Below are 24,879 nucleotides of genomic sequence, written 5' to 3' on the forward strand. Positions count from 1 at the left end.
CAAACGCCTCACCTCAAGTGATACTTCCATCTCAGCCTCCCAAAGTCCTGGGATTACAGGTATGAGCCACCACATCCTCCCCCATTAAAACCTTTGTATCCCTGGCACCGAGAACAGTTCAGGCACATAAAATTTTTTTTAATATAATGGAGACAGGAGCTTGCTAGCTTGCATAGGCTAGTCTCAAACTCCTGGCTTCAAGTGATCCTCTTGCCTCAGCCTCCCAAAGTGCTAGGATTATAGGCATGAGCCACCACACCTGGCTGCACATGAGAACTTCATAAATGTGTGTTGAATGAATACACAGACACCATGGGAAATTTTAGAGAATGAGAAATATAGTTCCTGCCCTTGATAAGCTAAAATTCTAGCTAGTGAGATAAAATTTGCACACATGTAAGAGAAAGAGAATATAAGACAGTGAACATATTAAGACATACGTAAGTTCTAGGTGACACAGACAACGAAGAGCTCAAGGTAAGAGTGGTGGACAGCAGGCAAGGATGCTAATATGGAAGGAGTGGGCTTAAAATAAAGAGTAGAATTTGGGATTGGGCACAGTGGCTCATGCCTGTAACCCCAGCACTTTCAGAGGCTGAGGTGGGTGGGTCACCTGAGGTCAGGAGTTTGAGACCAGCCTGGCCAACATGGTGAAACCCCATCTCTACTAAAAATACAAAAATTAGCAGGGCGTTATGGTAGGCACCTGTAATCCCAGCTACTAGTGAGGCTGAGGCAGGAGAATTGCTTGAACCCAGGAAGTAGAGGCTGCAGTGAACAGAGATCCAGCCACTGCACTCCAGCTTGGGCAATAGAGCAAGACTTCATCTCAAAACAACAAGGACAACAACAACAAAAATAGAATTTGGAATGGCTGAGAAGGAGAGAAGACATCTAACTGCAAGCTGAGCAAGAGTGACAGGCTGTGGTAGGAATCTAAACATGTTCAGGGACAGTGACTAAACTAACTTAATCAGAGGTTCAGTGCCAGTGTTTAAAAGAGAGAATACAGGCTGGACACAGTGGCTCACGCCTGTAATCTCAACACTTTAGGAGGCAAAGGCAGGCCAATCACTTGAGCCCAGGAGTTCAAAACCAGCCTGGGCAACACGGTGAAATGCTGTCTCTACAAAACCATTTAAAAATTAGCTAGGCATGGTGGTGCAGCTACTTGGAAGGCTGAGGTGGGAGGATCGATTGAGCCCAGGAGGCAGAGGCTACAGTGAGCTGAGATTGGGCAATATACTCCAGCCAGGATGACAGAGTAAGACCCTGCCTTAAAATAAATAAATAGCTCTTTCTGCCATATTTCCGCACTGCCACAATGGTGCACATGAATGTCTTGGCTGATGCTCTCAAGAGCATCAACAAAGCTGAAAAGAAAGACAAACGCCAGGTGCTTATTAGGCCATGCTCCAAAGTCATCATCCAGTTTCTCACTATGCTGATGAAGCATGGTTACATTGGCGAATTTGAAATCACTGATGATCACAGAGCTGAGAAAATCGTTGTGAACCTCACAGGCAGGCTAAACAAGCGTGGAGTGATCAGCCCCAGATTTGATGTGCAACTCAAAGACCTAGAAAAATGGCAGAATAATCTGCTTCCATTCCCGCCAGTTTGGTTTCATTGTACTGACAACCTCAGCTGGCATCATGGACCGTGACGAAACAAGACGAAAACACACAGGAGGGAAAATCCTGGGATTCTTTTTCTAGGGATGTAATACCTATATTTACAAATAAAATGCCTCATGGACTCTGAAAAATAAATAAATAAACAAGGGCCAGGTGCAGTAGCTCATGCCTGTAATTTCAACATTTTGGGAGGCCGAGGCAGGTGGATGACCCAAGGCCAGGAGTTCAAGATGATCCTGACCAACATGGTGAAACCCCATCTCTTCTAAAAATACAAAAATTAGCCAGGGATGGCAGCATGTGCCTGTAATCCCTGCTACCTGGGAGACTGAGACAGGAGAATTGCTTGAACCAAGGAGGCAGAGGTTGCAGTGAGCCAAAATTGTGCCACTGCACTCCAGCCTGGGTGACAGAATGAGACTCCATCTCAAAAACAAACAAACAAATAAATAAATAAAGTTCAATTAAATAAAAGACAGGGCCACGCACAGTGGCTCACCCCTGTAATCCCAGTACTTTGGGAGGCCAAGGTGGGCGGATCACCTGAAGTCAGGAGTTTGAGACCAGCCTGGCTAACATGATGAAAGCCTGTTTCTACTGAAAATACAAAAAATAAGCCAGGCGTGGTAGTGCGTGCCTGTAAACCCAGCTACTCAGGAGGCTGAGGCAGGAGAATCACTTGAGCCCGGGAGGCGGAGGTTGCAATGAGCCAAGATCGCGCCTTTGCACTTGAGCTTGGGCAACAAGAACCAAACTCCGTCTCAAAAAAAAAAAAAAAAAAGACAGAAACATACGTGTTTGCAACCATGTGTTTCTCTGATTGTGTTCTAGTCACCAAGGAAGGATGTTTGGATTTTCTTTTATTTTGGATTATTCACACCTTTTCTCCCTCTGTCTTAACATGAAAGCCAAGAATCAGAACAGTAACCAGCTGCTACCCTCAGCAAAACAAACAGATTGTAAAAGCAATTGCACCATTACCACTTCTCATTTATCTGCATACAAAATAACTTACTCTCCCTCTTTCTCCTACATGGTTCCAGGCTGAGCTGGGATTATTACTGCCTAGATTATTATTGTCTTCTATATAAATTCCTTTTTCTTAGATTCGCATCTGCCAGATAGCCTTATATTTTTTTTTAAATCATATTTTTTCCCAGCCTCCATGGTTACTTTAAGAGAAGCATGGTAGTGAGCAGGAAGAAAACAATGTGAACTGAGTGGTGGTTATTAAATACCAGGTGCTTTGTGCTAATGGCTTAATTATCACAATAGCCCTGTAAGGTAGTTATTATTATCCCCATTTTACAAGTAAGGAAATGGAAACTCACAGAGCCTGCTCACGCTCAAAGAAGAATAAATAAATATCACAACAATAGAGATTTGAACTAGCTCTATATGATTTCAGAGTCCATGCCTTTAGACTTAGCCAGAGGGACTTTTTTGTGTGTGTGATGGAGTCTCACTCTGTCTCCCAGGCTGCGGTGCAATGGCATGATCTCAGCTCACTGTAACCTCCGCCTTCCAGGTTCAAGCAATTCTCCTGCCTCAGCCTCCTGAGTAGCTGGGGGACTACAGGCGTATGCCACCACACTCGGCTAAATTTTTTTGTATTTTTAGTAGAGACAGGGTTTCACTGTGTTAGCCAGAATGGTCTCGATCTCCTGACCTTGTGATCTGCCCCCCCTCAGCCTCCCAAAGTGCTGGGATTACAGGCGTGAGCCACCACACCCAGCCTGATACCTGTTTTTTCAAAGAGGGTCTCATCCTCCTCCAGAAGGAGGATAACTTAAGGCCAAGTGGATGTGTCTACCCAGAGCTCATTTCTCTCCCCTCCTAGACCATGCTGCAGTTACCGGAATCCCCTGTTGGGCAGGGCAGTCCCTTCCAAGGCCACAGCTCACACCCTCTTCCTGGGGGCTCATCTCCTGAGAGCACAGACTGAGCTGCTGGGGGCACAGCCCTGGTCCAGTTGGCCTGTAGTACAGATGGGGTTTAGATGTACGGCCTCATTGAGCACACCTTTGTGTGACAACCCTTCGGCAGTGGGACAAAGCCATGAATGGAAGAGAACTTGAGGCTGACAAGGGCTTGAAGGAATCCCAGAATTCTAGACATAAACCTTCCAGTTGATATTGATTTATTTGTCAAGATAAGAGGGTAGAACATGTTTATTTGATGGTTTATTAGCTTTGATTTATAACTTTTACTTATTTAGACATTTGGTACCAGGGCCTAAATTTTTCTCTTGCCATGAGCCCCCACAAATATTAGAGGTGGGCTCGCTCATCTCACTACAGCACTCTGATTCTTCCTTCTGCCCTTCCCATTCTGTTCTTCATGGCTGGAAAGCCCCCAGACTTGCCCACCAGCAGTTCCCCTCTTCATTCTCACAGCTTGCCAAATCTACCTTTTCATTGGAAACTTTTCAGCTTATTACAAAAGGGGGTGCTGATTTCTCACCCTTGGCCTTGCATGGTTGCCATGACTTCTCCTGCTATTCCCCACCTAAAGAGAATGTAACCAACTCACAGTGCGAACTTGTAGTCATTTCCTTTTTTTTCTTGTTGAGACAGGGTCTCACTCTGTCACCCAGGCTGGAGTACAGTGGCACGATCTCGGCTTACTGCAACCTCTGCCTCCTGGGTTCAAGCAATTCTCCTGCCTCAGCCTCCTGAGTAGCTGGAATTACAGGCCCCTGCCACCACGGCCAGCTCATTTTTGTATTTTTAGTAGAGACAGGGTTTCACCATGTTGGCCAGGCTGGTTTCGAACTCCTGGTCTCTAGTGATCTACCCACGTCAGCCCCTCAAGGTGCTGGGATTACAGGCATGAGCCTCCGCACCCGGCCACCTGTAGTCATTTTACTGTCTGTCCGGCCACTCTACTGTCCTATATATCTAGGAGTCTTCAGGCTGCTTATAGTACTCAACAGTGGCTCCCTTGAGCTATAACCTTGTTTTAGCGTCTATGGAGAGATATTGTGGAAGATTCTTGCTCTTTGATGAGCTTCCAATCAAATATACCAGGGCCTAGTGACACAGGAAAGGTTGGAAAAATAAGAACAGAACCAGGGTTGTCTAGAGAGAGGTTTCCATTTCATTTAGTGGAAAGAAAATAAAGGGAATAGAGCCCAAAGAAAAGGTTAGACAAATGCAGGGTGATTGGGTACAGGACCAAGTTTACAGGAAAGTTAGCCTTAAGGGTAGGCTCATAGGTTAGGAAGCCTGTGGAGATGGATTAGGCTTGAGAGAGAGTCACAGAATAGCCCCACGGTGACCCAGGCCAGAAAAGTGAGTGCCATCTTCACCTCCCCCTTCTCCTTTACCTCCTACACCAGTCAATCACTGAGGCCTGTCAGGTCTTCCTTCGAAAGCTCTCTGAGCTCCGCCTACTTCTCACCCCCACTATCACCCCCAAACTCAAGCCACCACCGTCTCCCACCTGGATTTTGACAACAGCCTCCTTTTTGTTCTCTGTGCTGCCAGCCCTGAACTTTCTCATCAGTCTTTCACACTAGAGCTAGAATGAGCTTTCTCGCTGTCCTGCTTAAACGACTCCTGGTTGCTTTCTGGATAAAATCCAAATGGCTTAGCTTGATGCTCAAGATCCTTCAGGACCTAGCTACCAACTGCATCTTGCCACACCACAACTGTTCATTCTGGCCACATTGAATTACCTGCCTTCTGTTGAAGAGATCACTTAATCCCTCACTTCCAAGCCTTTGTACTTATTGTCCCTACTCCATGAACCATCCTTCCATTCCCTCCCTATAAAGTTTTTTTAGGCATCTCAGAAATGTCACCTCCTTCTAGAGGCCTTCCTTGACTACCCCTTCTCAGCACTGTGATGCATGTCCATTCTAGGTATTTCCATAGCACCCACTGCTTACCCCTTTTATAATACTGTTGTTCTGTGTTGAAATTATCTGTCTTTTATTTAATAATCCTATGTATCCCCTATTAGACTACAAAGTTTTGTTTGGTTTTGTTTTGGTTTTTTGAGACAGAGTTTCACTCTTGTTGCCTAGGCTGGAGTACAGTGGCGAGATCTCAGCTCACTGCAACCTCTGCCTCCCAGGTCCAAGCAATTCTACTGCCCCAGCCTCCCGAGTAGCTGGGATTACTGGCATGCGCCACCACGCCCAGCTAATTTTGTATTTTTAGCAGAGACGGGGTTTCTCCATGTTGGTCAGGCTGATCTTGAACTCCCAACCTCAGGTGATCCACCCGCCTTGGCCTCCCAAAGTGCTGGGATTATAGTCATGAGCCACCATGCCTAGCTGACTATAAAGTTTTTAAGGGCAAGGACTATCTTATTCATTGTTCAATCATTCACAAAATTTCTGTTGAGAGACTAGTATGTGCCAGGTACTGTTCTAAGTGCTGGGGATACAGTGATGAACAATGTCCCTGCCTTAGGGAAGCTTATCTTCTAGTAGGTAAAAAGCAATAAAAAATAAAAATAAAGCTGGGCATGGTGACGCATGCCTGTAATCCCAGCACTTAGGAAGGCTGAGGTGGGTGGATCACCTGAGGTCAGGAGTTCTCGACTAGCCTGACCAACATGGAGAAACCCCGTCTCTACCATTAGCTGGGCTTGGTGGCGCATGCCTGTAATCTCAGCTACCAGGGAGGCTGAGGCAGGAGAATCGCTTGAACCCGGGAGCCAGAGGTTGTGGTGAGCCAAGATCACACCACTGCACTCCAGCCTAGACAACAAGAGTGAAACTCTGTCTCAAAAATAAATAAATAAATAAATAAACAAACTATATATAAGTGCTAAAAAGAAAAATAAGGAAATATAAAGGGATAAAGAAGACAGGGTGATGGCTATGTAGAAAGGGTAGTCAGGAAAGGCCTTGCTGAGGAGGCAATATCAGAGATGAGGCCTAAATGAAATGAGAGTGCCACCTAAGGCAGAATCTGGGGGAAGAATGTTCCAGGCAGAGGGAATGGCAAGGGTCCTAAGGGGGAAAACCTTTGCTGTGTTCAGTAGGAGCCTATTGTAGCTGGACCGTTGACTTTTTTCTACAAGTACTATAAAACCGTTAGAAGGGTGTTTTGTTTTGTTTTGTTTTGTTTTTTTGAGACGGAAGTTTCGCTCTTGTTACCCAGGCTAGAGTGCAATGGCGCAATCTCGGCTCACCACAACCTCCGCCTCCTGGGTTCAGGCAATTCTCCTGCCTCAGCCTCCTGAGTAGCTGGGATTACAGGCATGCACCACCATGCCCAGCTAATTTTTTGTATTTTTAGTAGAGACGGGGTTTCACCATGTTGACCAGGATGGTCTCGATCCCTATTGTAGCTGGACCGTTGACTTTTTCCTCCCAAAGTGCTGGGATTACAGGCTTGAGCCACTGCGGCTGGCCTGTTTTTGTTTTTTGAGATGCAGAGTCTCGCTCTGTCCCCAGGCTGGAGTGCAGTGGTGCCATCTCCACCCACTGCAACCTCCGCCCCCGGGGTTCAAGCAATTCTTCTGCCTCAGTCTCCTGAGTAGCTGGGACTACAGGAATGCATCACCATGCCCAGCTAATTTTTGTATTTCAGTAGAGACGGGGTTTCACCATGTTAGCCAGGATGGTCTTGACCACCTGACCTCATGATCCGCTCACCTCGGCCTCCCAAAGTGCTAGGATTACAGGGGTGAGCCACCGCACCTGACCTATTAGAAGGGTTTAAGTGGCAAGATCTGATCTACATTTTCCTTTTCTTCTTTAGCTTTTATTTTTTAGAGACAGAGTCTTGCTTTGTTACGCAGGCTGGAGTGCAGTAGTGCAATTATAGCTCACTGCAGCCTCAAACTCATAGGCTCAAGCTGATCTACATTTTAAAAGATCAGTTTAGCTACTCATTGTGTGGAATGTAGACTGTGGCCAGGCCAAATTAGAATCAAGAAGATCAGCTAGGAAGTATTGTCGTGGCCCAGCAAGAGATGTCAGTAGTTTAGACCAAATTAGATTTTGGAAGTGGTAAGGAATAGGCAAATGTGGGAGATATTTGTACTCTCAGTGTTTAGCATGATGTCTGCCTAGACATTCAATAAATATTTGATGAATGAATTGAGAATTAATCCAACTCAATAAAGACCAAGCTAGAACTGAAATCATCCATCCTTAGATCCTCTACTAAAATATCAACCCCGCCACAAACTGCCATTAACAAAGGATCAGTACTAGGACATATATTTGTTAATTCCTAAAAATCAATAGGAAGTTAACAAGTAACCCAATAGGAAAATGAGCAAAAGATATACATGACTGGGCATTTCACAGAGAACAGAGCATTAATGGCTAATAAATATATGAAAAGATACTCAACTTCATTGACAATAAGGGAAATATAAATTCAAACCACCACGAAATTCCTTTTTTTTTGGTGACAGAGTCTCACTCTGTTGCCAGACTGGAGTGCAGTAGCATGATCTTAACTCAGTGCAATCTCTGCCTCCCGGGTTCAAGCTACTCTCCTGCCTCAGCCTCTCAAGTAGTTGGTATTACAGGCGTGAGCCACCATGACCAGCTAATTTTGTATTTTTAGTAGAGATGAGGTTTCACCATGTTGGCCAGGATGGTCTCGATCACCTGACATGTAATCCACCCACCTTGGCCTCCCAGAGTGCTGGGATTACAGGCATGAGCCATGCGCCCAGGCATGAAATTCCATTTTATACCCAATAGACTGACAAACACCAAGTGTTGGCAAGGATAGGGTACCAACTAAAATTCTTGTATACTTTGTGCGCATAAGTATTAGAAAATGAACAAAGATTTTCTAGGAAAGTTGAAGATATTCGTATCTTACAACCCAGCAATTTCCTTTTTTAATTTTTTTTTAAATGTCCTGTCTTACCTGAAGCAATTCCCTTTTATACATATACTCTGAAGAAATTATTGCCCATGTATAGAGACATGTTCAGAAATGCTCAAAGCACTATTGTCTGAAATAGCAAAAAGATGAAAACAAACCCAAATTTTCATTAACAGGAGAATTAGTCAATAAATTGGTGGGTTGCTATACATCAATGAAAATGAATAAACTACAGCTACATACAACAACATAGATGAAACATAATGTTGAATAATGTTGAATGAAACATAATGTTGAATGAAAAGGGCAAGTCAAAGATGTCTACAAACAGTATTATATCACTCGTAGAATGTTTTTTTAAAAAGGAGGAAGGACAAAATAAATATGTTAAAAAAATATATGAAGACTGGATGCAGTGGTGCGTGCCTGTAGTCCCAGCTACTCAGGAGGCTGAGGTTGAAGGATCCTTGAGCCCAGGAGTTCTGGGCTGTATGCGCTATGCCGATCGGGTGTCCGCACTAAGTTCGGCATCAATATGGTGACGTCCAGGGAGTGGGGGACCACCAGGTTGCCTAAGGAGGGGTGAACTGGCCCAGGTCAGAAACAGAGCAGGTCAAAACTCCTGTGCTGATCAGCAGTGGGATCGCGTCTGTGAATAGCCACTGCATTCCAGCCTGGGTAACATAGCGAGACTCTGTCTGTAAAAAAATTTTTTTAATTATTTTAAATATGAAGAAAAACCAGGAAATGGTAAATATAAGATTCAGGGATTAGCACAGAAAAGCAGCACATGGGACCCTTCAGTAGTATTGGTAATTATTTTATTTATTTATTATTTCTTTGAGATGGAGTCTCACTCTGTCGCCCAGGCTGGAGTGCAATGGCCTGATCTGTGTTCATTGCAACCTCCACTTCCCGGGCTCAAATGATTCTCCTGCCTCAGCCACCCGAGTAGCTGGGATTACAGGTGCCCACCACCACGCCTGGCTAATTTTTGTGTATTTAGTAGAGATGGGTTTTCACCATGTTGGCCAGGCTGGTTTCAAACTCCTGACCTCAAATGATCCACCTGACTCAGCCTCCCAAAGTGCTAGGATTACAGACATGAGCCACCACATCTGGCCTTGGCTTTTTGTTTTTAGGTTTTGTTTTTGTTTTCTTAAAGTAGGACATGCTGCTGGGTGTGGTGGCTTATGCCTGTTATCCCAGCATTTTGGGAGGCCAATGCTGGTGGATCACCTGAGGTCAGGAGTTCAAGACCGGCCTGACCAACATGATGAAACTCTGTCTCTACTAAAAATACAAAATTAGCCTGGCGTAGTGGTGCACACCTGTAATCCCAGCTATGTGGGAGGCTGAGGCAGGAGAATTGCTTGAACCCAGGAGGTAGAGGTTGCTGTGAGCCGAGATCATACCATTGCACTCCAGTATGGGTGACGAGAGTGAAACTTAATCTCAAAAAAAAAAAATTAGGGAGCGATTTAATGGGTGCCCATTTTATTACTATGCTTCCTAGTTTACATAAAATGTCAGTTCTGGAAATGTTGTCTTGCTTTGTTCATGCCTGTTTCCTTAACACTAAGAACAGTGCCTAGTACATAGTAGATGCTCAAAAACTATGTGTTGAATAAATGGGTATACATTACTTGCATTATTTTATATGATTCAAATCTTTCATAATTTTCTTTTTTCAAATGTTTTGGTTTTTATTTTTTGTAGAGACGGGGTCTTGCTAGGTTACCCAGGCTAGTCTCAAACTCTTAAACTAATACAATTTGCCTGCCTCAGCTTGTCAAAGTGCTGGGCTTACAGGCGTGAGCCACATGCCTAGACTAGAGTAGGTTTTCTTAAAAGAAGGAAAAAACCTACTTTAGTTATGTTTCCCCCTTGATTATTCTAGCTGGAAGTTATACTGCTTCCTCAATTCCTTTTACTCATATAGCCTACTAAATACTGCTAATATTACAGTTATATGTGTACATGTCTTTCTTACTGATTTTAAATTTATGTAAACAAGGAAGTATGTTTTCTCCTTTTTTATACCCATTCACAATATGTAGCACAATACTTCTCACATAGTAGATGCTCAGTAAATATTGGTTGTGGCCAGGCATAGTGGCTCACACCTGTAATCCCAACATTTTGGGAGGCTGAAGTAGGCAGATTGCTTGAGCTCAGGGGTTCAAGGCCAGCCTGGGCAACATAGTGAAACCCCATCTCTATAAAAAATACAAAAATTAGCCGGGCATGGTGGCACATGCCCATAGTCCCAGCTACTTGGGAGGCTGAGGCAGGGGGATCAATTGAGCCCAGGAGCTAAAGGCTGCGGTGAGCCATGATCATGTCACTGCACTCCAGCATGGGCAACAGAACAAGACCCTGTCTCCAAAAAAATAAAATAAAATAAAAATAAACAAATAAAAAATAAACAAATTCAAAGGAACTTGAAGTTCTTCCCCTGCAAAAACTTTTTGGCCATCCCTCTGCCACCAATTCTCCCACCGATTCCTCCCTCAGAAGCCTGGATACCAGTGATCCTTTCCCTTCCTTCATTTACTATTTTCTTTCTCTAGAAGTAGGGAGGTTTACCGACGGCTCACAGTCCTGCTTTCTTAGGGAACTAATTTAGCAAGGGAAACTAGAAAATCTATCAGTCAGTTCCCACCAGCCCATCACAGCCCAGGAGCTTGAAATTAACAATCACAAATAAATAGAGCAGCTCAATATCGAAGAATTATTGGTAGTGCTAAAGTTCCACTTTAACTTGCAGAAAAGAGCCTGTTTAGCAGAAAGAAAGAGAATCCTGGAAAGTTAACACTGGATGGAATCTTAGAGATCACCTACTTCTCCCCCTGATTTTTCCAAATTAGGAGACTGATGCTTTGAGAGATGAAATAACTTGCAGAGTTATTCAACTAGTTAGTAGCAGGGCTGGGACTAGACACCCAGTCTCCTGTGAGAGACAGCTATTCTATCCATGCCACTTGCTGGGGATGTGCATCTAGCAAAGCACATTATAAAGTAGTGGCTCATCTTAAGCCATCAGGAATGGAAATCAAACCATTCAAACTCTTCCTCTTCTCTCCAGCAATATCTTTCTTTTTCTTTGCATTTCTCTGTGTCCTGGTCTCTCTCTCTTTCTCTCTCTCTCTCTCTCTCAAAATCACTCCTATTTCTTTCTGTGGTTCCTTCACATTGTGGCATGCCTGCATGATTGTCCTGATTTTTCTGCTCTAAGCTATGGTTTCTTGTCCAGAGAAACATATATAAACCAATCAAAACCCTTCCTTGGTGACCTTTGTAGAAAAGAATACTTGGAATTTCGATGTGAGAGAAACTGAACCTCTCTCCTAACCTATCCAGTCAATTAAAATGAGTCTCTGGCCCCCCTGAGGGTTGTTAACCAATCCTAAGAAAGAAAAAATCAATCTCATTTCTTCGTCACCACTGTGCAGGGAGGCTGCCAACCAGTCAGAATCTGCCACTCGCAGTCATTAGAAAAACTGGCCAATCAGCCCAACCTTGTTATATGGTCTGGTAGGAAAAGAAAGGGACTGTTTGGAAAGGATAGTTCTGTCTCCACACCCTTTCCTTCCTGGACCCCAGTTTTCCCTTCGTGAAGTCAAAGAAGGATCCTTCCCAAGCCCATAGTTAAGAAGATCCCCCGACCCTCAGCTAAGCTTCTCTTGGATCTTTTGATGTCTTCAAATTCACCCCGCTTACAAACCTCCTTTTTGTAGCCTCACTGCTCCCTTGAGGATCTGATTTCTTGTTTCAAACCTGGTAGTAATAGTCCCAGGATTCTCAGCCTCCCCTCAGATCTCCATTCTCCAGGACGTAAAATAACTTGTTTTGCATGATTTAAGCAGGTGAAAATGTTTTTTAAAGTGCAGCTGAGTCTCTTTCAGGAGATACTGTCTCACGGACCTTGCAATAAACAGTCTAAAGGGAGCAGCGCAGAACTGAGTTGCAATGCGCTTAGCTATAGAAACAGTGATGATGGTGGTGGTGGTGGTGACGATGAGCATTTTGATGCTAGCAATTACTGAACTCTTACTGGGTACCAAACACCTTGCTAAAAGCTTCATATCTATTATCCCAATATTGGCTGCGTGGTAAATACTATTATTCTTCCCAATACACATAGGAGGAAATCGATTTAGAAGGGGTTAAATAGCTAGCTCAAGGTCACACAGCAATTTGGGAACTCAGATTTGTCTGAACGCTGAGCCCATTATTCTATGAGGGTAAGAGAGTGTTAAACATTGCACGCTGTCACAACTTTTGGAAAGAGCCAGCTTTAGCTTCCTCCCAGGCCCCTTCTCTGATCCTCCTCTGGGATTGTTAGCTATATCTGAGTGTCTGAATTGTCACAACAGCTGCAACAGCCATTATGGACATAGTGGCTCCTAAGAACCGTGGACTTTCTCTGCCATTGAGGATGTGAAGCTGAGAGCTAAAAAAAATTCATTTTTGGTGGGAGTGGAGATGTCTGGAGACCTCAGGGGATAAACTCGTGTCTTTGCCAGCCTGCCTTTCTCCTAACAGCATCTCCACAGTGCCTGACACCACTTGGTACTTGATAAATACCTGTTGATTGATTCCCAAGGATCCCAGTTCCCACCTACCTGCCCGCTCGGGGCACAATCAACAACTAGAACTGGAGATTTGGGGATTTCAGAGGAGCCTGTGAGAATCCTAACTGAGCTGGAAACGCGAATTTAGGAAAGACGAGCAGTCCCCCACCCTCCTCTTCTCGCCCGCTTCTCCTATTTCTCCCCACTCCTTCCCCTCCCTTTCAGGAGCTCAGGGCCATAAAAATGCAGATGGAGGATCGGTGTGAAATAACGGGCCCATATAAATCCCTCTGCCGCCCGCCTGCAAGATGGATTGGCCGCATTGAAATTCCTCCGCGAGGATAATTAAACTCGGGGCCTCATCCGGGCAAAATTACATTCCTGTAATGGCGTCGCTCGGGGTCCCGGGAAATTGCTCCGTGGGCTTTCAGCGGCGGTTTTTATCGCCGGCCGGGGTGTGCCTGGCTGCGGCTCGCCTCTCCTCCGGGACCGTAAAGCTGCTGCCGTGATTTATCCTCCCCTTCTCCCAAATCCGATTAAATGGAGGAGCTCGGGGCCGGGGCGCCGCGGGGCCCGGGAGCCGGGAGGGGGCGGCGGGAAGGACGGGGCCAAGGAGGGGAGGACAAACGGCCCCTCAGAGGGTGGCGGATTTGCCTTTATTTACAGCCGCGGCTTTCTTTTTATTTTTTATTTTTTATGGGGTTTGGTTGAGTTTTTCCCGTCTTTCTCGTGCTGCGTTCAAGCACGACGCAGGGACGGCAGGGATTTGGAACTGGGTAGGCCTTGTCGCTCTGCTCCAAAGGGCAGGGCAGGTCCTGTCTGGGAGACAAGAAGGCCGAGAAAAGATGAGGGCCAGAAAGCCGTCCACCTCGGGAAGGACGAGCGAAGGGGAGAGAAGACGGGCGTTTAGGAGAGCATCTGGGGGAGGAGGGTGCTGCTTATTCCCGCTCGCGTGGGTGAAACCTGAGCAGAGGCTCGGGCAAGCCTGGAGTGACCTCGCAACCTTACAGCGGGTCGCAGGTGCCCGTTATTCCTAGACTGTCCCAGGAGTCAGGAAAAAGAGCTTCGGATCATATTTAGCCCTATCTTCTGGCTCGCCGATGCTGCTTTTCTCACGGTTTATCACAGGAATGGAAAGGAGGAAACGGGAGGGGGGGAAAGGGCGAAGCCACCAGAAGCAGCTGTGACATTTTGCTGACTATTCGCTCATTGGGCCGGCTTGCCATCCAGTGATGCCAGGTTCTCGAAGCGACATAAAGCAGGACTCCCAGGATCTTCCTCCTGCTGCATTTTAGGCACTGAACCCCAACCCGACTGTATGTTAACACTGAATTCTGAGTGGTAGTTTTGTTTCGGCAGTGTGACTGCGCATGCTGGGAAAGGGGACGCCAGTCCGAGATCCCAAACGCTGTACAGACCAAACCGCACGCCACGTTACGGATCGGCTTACTCAGTTGGCCTCATTTCTCTGCACACTGTCGGCTTTCCCTGTAGTTTCTCCTCTCGAACGCCAGGTGGGGCAACTGGCCGAATACCGCCACAGCCCTGGCAGGCGGCGCTGTGGTGCCTGGGCCGATTCTCTCCACGTTGCAATCGCTCTATCTGCGGCGGAGCGACTCGTTGGCCCGGGCCACGCATGCGCTGAGCCTTCGTTTCGCTCTTCCCGCCGCTCTGCCCCTCCTCTGTCTTCTCTGCACTGGGAGCAGGTAAGGCTTTGGGATGTCGTTCCTTCTGTGCGCCGCGCACGCGCGCGGGACACCCCACCTCGCGCGGATGCTTTGAGGTTCTTACCTTGCTTGTTCCCACCCTGGTACTCGCGCCCTCCCTGGCTCCCGCTATCCTTGAGTCTTAGAGCTGGCTCTTCCGCATGCCGGTGACCTCCAGCCGCGCGGGCCTGACGCCATCTTGGATGTCTCGTAGCGGGAGGGTGCCTTGGAGCTGGCCAAAGTTAGATCCTAGAGTGCTGCTTTTCACCTGTTCCACCCAGCCCTTACAGACACGCTTTTCTCGCCCTCTGACCCTATCAGATTGTCACAACCCCCAGTCCCTCCCTTCCTATCTCTGCTTTCTCTTCTCATCCTGACTTATGCCTTCTTATTCTGAAATCTCCAGACTTTCGGCCCCAGGACTTCAGGTGCTCCGAGCAATGGAGATAGTGGATCGTCTAAAGTCACCAGTCCCTCTAGTCAGCATCCCTCAATTTAAAAAGTAAACCTTGAACATGGTAGAAGTGGAAAAAAAGCCAAACATCGCCTCCCGACAGGTTGTGCCTTGGGATAGCTAAAGCAGAAATGAGAGGCCAGTTGCTTTGGAATCAATAGTTATTTACCAGTACCTTTCTTGCACCCTGGCACGCTGGTGAAGTTGGAAAAGTCACAGTGGTGGGCTAGAGATAAGGGTTTCTGTTCGAGGCAGCAGGCCCAGAAAGGTGGGGTAAGGCCAAGCTACTGGGGCAGCATGAGTCCCTGCCTGCCAGCTTTTCTGTCAAGGATCAGTTAACCTCCCCAGATACTGCGTTAGGAGGAAAAGAACGTTTAAGGAAAAGAATGGTTAAGTCAGCACCCCTGTGACTGTCCTACACTAAGGAAAAAGCCCATGATGATTTAGGAGTCCTGATTCTGGATAGTGCCTTCATCCAAGTTGTAGGCTAACAACTGCAGACTTGCCTGGTGGGATCACTTAATTGCCACCCTTTGTTACGGGTTTATTACATGCCAGCACCACATTAAACTCTGTTAATTGGTAAATGAAGATATTTAATCCCCCTAAGAACCGCATTTTACAAATGATGATATTGAGGTATAATTGCCTTCGGAAAAAACCATGCCTTCCTTTTCTAAAAGCCTTAAAGAACTATTGGACTTTGACCCAAGAAAACTTGAATAGTACAGAAGCAAAACTGGGTTAGAGTTACATATGGGCAAAAATCAGAGTTTTAGATAGGACAAGAGCTGAGGACATCCATTAATCTAAAAGTAATTAAGGCTGGGTGTGGTGGCTCACACCAGTAATCCCAACACTGGGAGCCAAGGTGGGAAGATTGCTTGCGGCCAGGAGTTCCAGACAGGGTCACCACAAAAAAATTAACAGTAAAGTAAGCAGTTAAGATCTTGGATTCAGAAGTGTTATAACCTGGGACAATTTCAGTTCACTTCATTTAAGGAAGTGGCATTTAATAGGCCTAAGCATTCACTGAGTATCTCAGTCTGTGACATATTAGAAAGTATGTAACTGGCTAGGCACAGTGGCTCACGCCTGTAATCCCAGCACTTTGGGAGGCCGAGGTGGGTGGATCACGAGGTCAAGAGATCAAGACCATCCTGACCAACATGGTGAAACCCCATCTCTACTAAAAAAATAGAAAAATTAGCTGGGCGTGGTGGCGCATGCCTGTAGTCCCAGCTACTCAGAAGGCTGAGGCAGGAGAATTGCTTGAACCCGGGAGGTGGAGGTTGCAGTGAGCCGAGATCGTGCCACTGCACTCCAGCCTTTTTACAGACTTGAGACTCTGTCTCAGAAAAAAAAGAAAAAAAGCATGTAACAAATGATGCAAGTTCAAATCTAGCCTCTACCACTACCGTAGTTTCAAGACTGGGTTTAAGGTCATGCTCTTGCGTTAAGTATGTCTAATAATCATCTGGGAAACTTGTTTAAAATACAGGGCACTTGAGCCTTATTCCCAGAGATCTTTTTTGTTTGTTTATAGATGGGGTTTCATGTTGTCACCCAGACTCTAGAGTACAGTGGCATGATCATAGCTCACTGAAGTTTCCAACTCCTAGGTTCAAGCAATCCTCCTGCCTCAGCTTCTGGAGTACCTGGGACTACAGGTGCACAGCTACCTCACCTAGCTAATTTTTTGTAGAGACAAGGTCTTGGTGTTCGAGCAGGCTGATGTCAAACTCCTGGCTTCAAGTTATCCTTCCGCTCCAGCTTCTCAAGTGTTGGGATTACAGGAGTGAACCACTGAGCCTAGCTCCCCCAAGAGATCTAGACCAGGAAGGTCCAAGTTGGTCCCAAGAATATACATTTTTTTAATACGTGCACCACCCAGATAATTCTGCTTCAGATGGGCTTCTCACTTGGAGAAACCCTGCCTTTAGCTTTTTAACTCATCTTCTCTTCTCAGGTAAGTTCACCTCTACCAACTTAGACACCTGTAGGGTGTCAGGACTTCTTTATCTTGGGGAGACACAATTTAATACCTTTTAGATAAAGTAACTGCAGAGTTCCTCCTTGATCTTCCTCATCCTATTAATACAAGAAATTGAAGTATTTTGAGGAATCAGGTACTTCCAGGGATCAGCAAAGAGATTGTTGGAGACCTTCCAGTGTCTTGGCCGTCAACAAATATCTCCCAAAACTACAAAGACTCTAATCTTTGAAGGGCAACTTTTCAAGGCCCACACGATGAAGTCTTGAGAAGGGTTCCTTTTGAATAAAAACTGAGGAAAACTTAGGCAAAAGACACTGGGAAAATTCCTCTGGCAACTGCAAATCCATGAGGCTATGGAAATGGGTAACAGGTGTTAAAGCTGGGCCCAAATGATCCCTTGTTCAGACCAGGGGAAGTCACTTGATTATAAGGAAATCCTGGGAGCTGTGTGGGGTTTCTGGAAGAAGTCATGACTTGAGGGTTCTAATTCTATTTCTGCCCGTGACTTAAGGTCAGTCACTGTTCTCTGGGCCAGTTAAGTGTTCTAGGGTCCCACTTCTTCTAATAAGGATGTAGTTTAATGAATAAAGAGAGTGTTTACAAAACTGCTCCTGTAATTCCAGCTTTCCTGCCAGAGCCCCTCACCCCCTGAAAATGTTTGCCTGCTCCAAGTTTGTCTCCACCTCCTCCTTGGTGAGTACCTGATTTTCTGGGAGAGCTTTAAAGGAGAGACATCTTGTCTCTCTCTTTCCATCAGACCTTGTTCTTCACAGCACAGCTGGGTGAAGGTGAGTAAGATTCTTGGGGCTGGGTGCAGTGGCTCATGCCTGCAATCCCAACACTTTGGGAGGTCCAGGCAGACAGATCACTTGAGTCCAGGAGTTTGAAACCAGCCTGGCCAACATGGTGAAACCTCATTTCTACAGTTGGGCATGGTGGCATGTGCCTATAATCCCAGCTCCTCGGGAGGCTGAGGCAGGAGAATAGCTTGAACCCGGGAGATGGAGGTTGCAGTGAGCCAAGATCATAACCACTGCACTCCTGCCTGGGCGAAAGAGGAAGACTCTGTCTCAAAAAATAAATAAACAAGATTCTTGGGGAGAGAAGGCCCTTTGCTGTCATTGCCTAACAGGAGAGAGTGAATGCTTGTTAGACATTCTCTTGCCCCGTATCACTTAGTGGCCTGTTAACTTTTTTATTTTATTTTACTTTTTGAGACGGAGTTTTGCTCCTGTTGCTCAGACTGCAATGGCGCGATCCACCGCAACCTCCGCCTCCCAGGTTCAAGTGATTCTCTTGCCTCAGCCTCCTGAGTAGCTGGGATTACAGGCATGTGCCACCACGCCCGGCTAAGTTTGTGTTTTTAGTAGACATGGGGTTTTTCCATGTTGGTCAGGCTGGTCTCGAGCTCCCAGCCTCAGGTGATTGACCCGTCTCGGCCTCCAAAAGTGCTGGAATTACAGGCATGAGCCACTGCACCTGGCTGTGGCCAGTTAATTCTTACCCAACCATCTTAAGAGTAGAGATGAGAATCTAGACCAAGTTATTCCTATTCCTGAAACTATATGTCCTGTAAACTGGCCATCCAGAGTGGTAAACAAGTAGTTAGATTACATAACTTGGACTGAATATGTACTATGTGTAGGATCTTGTCCTGAGTGAGCCATAGCTAGGAGTTCATTCTGGGACTAAAATTTGGATGGGAAGCTAAACTTTACATAAATACACATTGGAAAAGTATTTAACTCAGAAACAACAGTATGGAAAAAAATTTTTAATTGTAGGTAGAGGAGGCAGTTGGTTCATTCACAAATAAAAAGGAGTACCATTTATTGAGCATTTACCATGTGCCTTAGCACTGAGTTTACTAATTGGTATACATAATCTCATTTACTCTTCAAATCGACTCTGGGAGATGATATTTTGATTTGATAAATGAGAATACAGGCTTAGAAAGATTGAAGTGACTTAACCTGAGAGCACATTGGTGGCAATAGAGTTAAGATTTGAATCTCACCCTATTCTGATGCCTAAGCCCTGGCTGTTAATCACCATGTATCTGTTTTGGCGTCACTGGCTTGGGGTTAGTCAGAAAAGGCTACTGGAATGAGGTAAATTTTGAGCATGAATCTTTGTTCTTATTTTCCAAAAGCAACCTTTTGGATCCTTTATTCAGGGAAAGTCACTGAGTTTTTTCGTGTGGGCTGACCATTACCCATACAGATGGCCCCCAACTTTATATGATTTGACTTAAGATTTTTTTTTTTATGATGATGATACAAAAATGATATGCATTCGTTAGAAACCATACCTCAAATTATGAATCTTTCTTTTCCCAAGCCAACGATGTGTGGTACAATACTCTGTTGCAATACTTAGCAGCAAGCCACAGCTGCCAGTCACCTACCCAATCATGAGGGTAAACAACCAATACGCTACAGGGTACTGTGTTGCTAGGTGATTTCGCCTCACTGTAAGCTAATGTAGGCGTTTTGAGGACATTTAAGGCTAGGCTAAGCCAAACTATAGTGTTTAGTAGGTTAGCAGTATTAAATGCTTTTTCAATGTACGATGGATTTATTTGAACATAACCCTATGCTAAGTTGAGGAGCATCTGTATATATCTCCCTTGTTGAGTGAGGCAAATGCTTCTGAGGCTTAGATTTCTTCTTCTTCTCAAAAGCTATAAAAGGATACAGCAAGGGTGAATGCTCCCTTGTTGCCCAAAAGGAAGTAGACTTTCTTTCCTTAAAGCAAAACCTGAGAAGCAAGAGAAACGGTGTGGTTCTTTAATTTCGGCTTTGCTAAAAGAAAGAATGATTCAGAATTCAAATTTAAGTGTGAGGATGGAAAGGCCATCAGAGGAGAGAAGCTCCTATCTGATGATGTAACAGTGCGGCATAGTTCTGAAACTTCTCTCCAGTCTTCCTTGACCTTCCTGCCCCTGTATGTCATTCCTACTAGGTCAAGAGCACCTCACAGCTGCTGAGCCGTCCACTATCTGCAGTTTTGCTGAAACGACCGGAGACACTGACAGATGAGGTACCTTACCCATAGAGTTGGGACTGTGGTTTTGGGGGTGATGAGTGGGAGGGTTACCTGCCAGAACCAGGAGGAAGAGTGTTGAGGACAGTCATCACAGGCCATGGGCTTTAGGTGGAGATGGAGGCCAGTTAATGCACTGTATACTAGAGTGCTACAGCCTTTGCCACTGGCAGCACATGCCCATGTGCACTGCTGCTAACTTAGTCGAATGATTGCAGTTGGGAACATCTAGTCTAGGAAGACGATCTCTTTGGGGCAGCAAGAATAGACTAAGGCCTCAGTCTTACACTTCTTGACCACACCTGAGTCTTAAAGGCATTTGAAGTCTACATCCTACATTAAAAGGTTCTACTTAACCAGCATTTTTGGGGCTTAAACAATTTTGTGTTTGAGGGAGAAACCATGGGATTTGGCAGCATAAAGACTTTAAATGGTATAAAAGTTACCAAAGCAAAAGGTTCCAAAAATCTTGACCTTCTACCTGCCTCTTCTTCACAGAGCCCCAGCAGCTTGGCAGTCTCACGTCCCCTTACCTCATTTGTCTCTAGCCGCAGCTTCCAAACCAGCGCCATTTCAAGGGACATCGACACAGCCGCCAAGTTCATTGGGGCTGGGGCTGCCACAGTTGGGGTGGCCGGCTCTGGGGCTGGGATTGGGACTGTGTTTGGGAGCCTCATCATTGGTTATGCCAGGTAAGATAAGTTGGGCCCTCCACTGGTTCTCTGATACGCTTTCCAAAGGTGTGAACTTATTTGGGGGTCTAGAACTACACTGTCCCATACTGTAGCCACTAGCTACATGTTTTTTGTTTGTTTTGAGACAGTCTCGCTCTGTCACACAGGCTAGAGTGCAGTGGCCCAATCTCAGCTCACTGCCACTTCTGCCTCTGGATTCAAGGGATTCTTATGCTGTGCATGGGGACATGCACCTATAATCCAAGCTACTCAGGAAGCTGAGGCAGGAAAATCGCTTGAACCCAGAAGGTGGAGGTTACAGTGAACCAAGATCATGTCACTGTGCTCCAGCCTGGGCAACAGAGTGAGACTTTATGGGAAAAAAAGGAAAAGGAAAACAAATATAGGCTAGACGAGGTGGCTCACACCTGTAATCCTGTACTTTGGGAGGCCAAGGTGAGTGGATCACCTGAGCTCAGGATTTAAGACCAGCCTGGTCAATATGGTGAAACCCCATCTCTACTAAAAATACCAAAATTAGCTGGGTATTGTGGTGGGCGCCTGTAGTCCCAGCTACTCGAGAGGCTGAGAGAAGAATTGCTTAAACCTGGGAGGTGGAAGTTGCAGTGAGGCAAGATGGCGCCACTGCACTCCAGTCTGGGCAACAGAGTGAGAGTCCATCTCAAAAAATATAGATGGATGGCTGGATAGAATGTTTATATCATTGTGTCATTGAAGAAAGTTTGATAAACAGCTTTGGTCTAGAGCAGGTATTGGCAAACTAAGGCCCAAGGGCCAAATCTGGGCCATAGTCTGGTTTTGTATGGTTGAGCTAAAAATAGTTTTCCATTTTTAAAATGTTTCATTTTTTTTAAAAGCAAAAAAGATGGCCAGGTGCGGTGCCTCATGCCTGTAATCCCAGCACTTTGGGAGGCCAAGGTGGGCGGATCATGAGGTCAGGAGTTCAAGACCAGCCTGACCAACATGGTGAAACCCCATCTCTACTAAAAATACAAAAATTAGCCGGGTGTGGTGGCACACACCTGTAATCCCAGCTACTCAGGAGGCTGAGGCAGGAGAATCACTTGAACCCAGGAGGCGGAGGCTGCAGTGAGCCGAGATTGTGCCACTGCACTCCAGCCTGGGAGACAAAGCAAGACTCCATCTCAAAAATAAATAAATAAATAAAGCAAAAGAGACTATATGCGGCCCACAAAACCTAAAATATTTACCATGTGGCCCTTTACAGAAAGAGTTTACCTTCTCTGGTCTAGAGACTCAGTGAACATAGTGGCTTTACTGCTGTTTTTACCCATCTCTGGGGATTTCTCTTTGTCGCTCCTGGGAAAACTGACACTGCAGCCAGCCCTGGACTGTTTAGTCCCGCCAACTCTGGATAACTCACCATTAAAACCAAATTAATCTTCTAGAGACCAGTAAGTTCTCTTAATGTCTTTTAGGAAATAGAGTTCTTTTTAAGAGTTTGTATTAAACAAGAAGTCTAACTGCCACTTTATTCACTATTCTGTTAAATGCTGGTGTTGATATACCTTACCCATCAAGACTTCTGGAGGTATCAGAGTAAGGGAAATACAAATTATATATTGGCTTTCAATGTTGGGAGTCCTTTATCCATACTACTACAACTCATATCATAAACCCCACAGACCATTTGTAACTTTTTTTTTTTTTTAAAACTAGTCTCACTGTAGTCCAGGCTGGAGTGCATTGGCACGCTCTCTGCTCACTGCAGTCTCTGCCTCCTGAGTTCAAGCGATTCTCCTGCCTCAGCCTCCCAAGTAACTGGGATTACAGGCGTGTGCCACCACGCCCAACTAATTTTTTTTTCTTTTGAAGCACTGTGGTTTGTAACACCCAGCTAATTTTTGTATTTTTAGTAGAGACAGGGTTTCACCATGTTGGCCAGGCTGGTCTCCAACTTTTGGCCTCAAGTGATCCACCTGCTTCGGCCTCCCAAAGTGCTGGGATTACAGGCGTGAGCCACCGCACCAAGCCCATTTGTAGCTTCTTAAAGCCCCAAATCTTTTGACTGAAATGAGAGAACATAATATGTCCCTCTTACTCTCTCTTTTTTTAATTTTTTTTTGAGATAATTTCACGCTTGTTTCCCAGGCTGGAGTGCAATGGTGTAATCGCGGCTCACCGCAACCTCTGCCTCCCAGGTTCAAGTGATTCTCCTGCCTCAGCCTCCCAAGCAGCTGGGATTACAGGCATACACCACCACACCTGGCTAATTTTGAATTTTAAGTAGAAATAGGGTTTCTCCATATTGGTCAGGCTGGTCTTGAACTTCCAACCTCAGGTGATCTGCCCAACTTGGCCTCCCAAAGTTCTGGGATTACAGGGGTGAGCCACCATGCCCAGCACCCCTCACTCTCTTGTCTTCTAAAAGAGTGGTGGTCTAATTGTGTTCCATTAATCCCTAGGATTCTGAGGATCTCTCCTAGAGACTGTCTTAGAGAATAAAGGGGAGACCAAGCCATTAAAATTTCCCACTACTTTTATACCATTGCAATTTGGCTTTTATATGTTTATTATTTTGGAGTTCTGCTTAAAGTTTGAAAACACTGCTTAGATAGACCCTGCTACTCCGGATGCCTCTTCTATCCTGTTGGGGCCCTGGATATTAAGTGTCTAGGCCAAAAGGTCTTAATTTGTGGTAATGAGACAGATGACCCATTAGAGAAGGTCATGATTGCACCTGGGCCATGTTACAGGCGTTCAGATTGTCCTCTTTCCCACTTCATTCAGTTCTTACAGAGCCCTTGGGGAATCGGGGCAAGATTTTGGGCATGATGGTGTTCCCCTGAAAGGCTCTTTACGTAAGATAATCTTGAAGAGGGGAATTCTCCCTGAGCCTGTCTTAGATATTTATCCTTTTCTTTGTATGAACTAGAAATTCAGTCTTTTCTCCTCCCCTTCTCCCAGGAACCCTTCTCTGAAACAACAGCTGTTCTCCTATGCCATTCTGGGCTTTGCCCTTTCGGAGGCCATGGGGCTCTTTTGCCTGATGGTGGCCTTTCTCATCCTCTTCGCCATGTGAAGAAGCCGTCTCCATATCCCATAGTTCTTTCTCCCATGTATGGTACAGCCCTGTGTGTTCCTTTTCCTATACCTCCCCAGGTACCCTGGGGAACGTGGTTGGCTCAGGGTTTGACAGAGAAAAGACAAATAAATACTGTATTAATAAGATGTTTCCTGAGTCTCTTGTGTATATTTATTTTCCACAGTTGGCTGAGTGCCTTAGTGAGAGTACAAGGCCCGAATGGTGGTGGTGGTGCTAAACTCAACATGCATTTGGCTGGGCTCTCTTAATTCTGTTTCAGGAAAGCTTAATTCAAAATAGCACAACATTTTAAATAATTTCCACCTGGCATGGTCTGCTACTTGACTGGGAACATTGGGGTCAGTAGCAACTTAGAGTTCTGGCCTAAAATGTTGGCTAATAGGCTTTCTGTTTCCACTGTCACTATCCTGGCTCAGGCCTTCATTGTCATCCACCTCGTCTATTGCAATAATGTCTTAACTGACCCTCTGCCTCCAGTTTCTTCCCTCCAGCATTTACTTCTCCCTACCACTGCCAGGTGAATCCTCCTTAAGCATAAGACTAGTTTTATCCGTTACCAGTTCAAAAAGTCTCACCTCAGCTTCTCTGCTTTATCTTTTATTCATCCTATACACGACCTAATGTGATTGTTATTTTTCAGATGTTTTCTTGTCTTTACTGTTATCTTCCTGCCTTTTCCTTTCTCTGCCCAATTCTGCTTTCTTTCCCTCAATCTTTGCTCATTTTCCTCTTCTCTTTTTTTTTTTTTTTTTTTTTTTGAGACGGAGTCTTGCTCTGTCACCAGGCTGGAGTGCAATGGCACGATCTGAGCTCACTGCAAACTCAGCCTCCTGGGTTCAGGTGATTCTCCTGCCTCAGCCTCCCAAGTAGCTGGGATAACAGGCATGCACTAC

General features: G+C 45.5%; 1 protein-coding gene and 1 pseudogene across 4 annotated transcripts; both read left to right on the plus strand.

The window, feature by feature from the left end:
- Positions 1-1,290: 1,290 nt before the first annotated feature.
- Positions 1,291-1,768, plus strand: LOC116556899 (annotated as a pseudogene).
- Positions 1,769-13,265: 11,497 nt separating this feature from the next.
- ATP5MC2 (ATP synthase membrane subunit c locus 2) lies at positions 13,266-24,116 on the plus strand. 4 transcript variants are annotated; one of them, XM_032292164.1, is made up of 5 exons: positions 14,356-14,729; positions 17,803-17,872; positions 20,144-20,221; positions 20,723-20,916; positions 23,848-24,116. In XM_032292164.1, the coding sequence occupies exons 2-5, from the start codon at positions 17,834-17,836 to the stop codon at positions 23,960-23,962; spliced, it is 426 nt and encodes a 141-aa protein (XP_032148055.1). In that variant the 5' UTR covers positions 14,356-14,729; positions 17,803-17,833; the 3' UTR covers positions 23,963-24,116. The 4 variants fall into 4 exon arrangements, with proteins under 4 accessions (XP_032148036.1, XP_032148045.1, XP_032148055.1 ...); XM_032292174.1 differs by lacking the exon at positions 14,356-14,729 and adding an exon at positions 16,930-17,152; XM_032292145.1 differs by lacking the exon at positions 17,803-17,872 and having other exon boundaries at positions 13,266-14,729.
- Positions 24,117-24,879: the final 763 nt, after the last annotated feature.

The sequence above is a fragment of the Sapajus apella genome, unplaced genomic scaffold, assembly GCF_009761245.1.
Source record: "Sapajus apella isolate SASKATOON/1434 unplaced genomic scaffold, GSC_monkey_1.0 scaffold2, whole genome shotgun sequence".
NCBI lineage: Eukaryota > Metazoa > Chordata > Mammalia > Primates > Cebidae > Sapajus > Sapajus apella.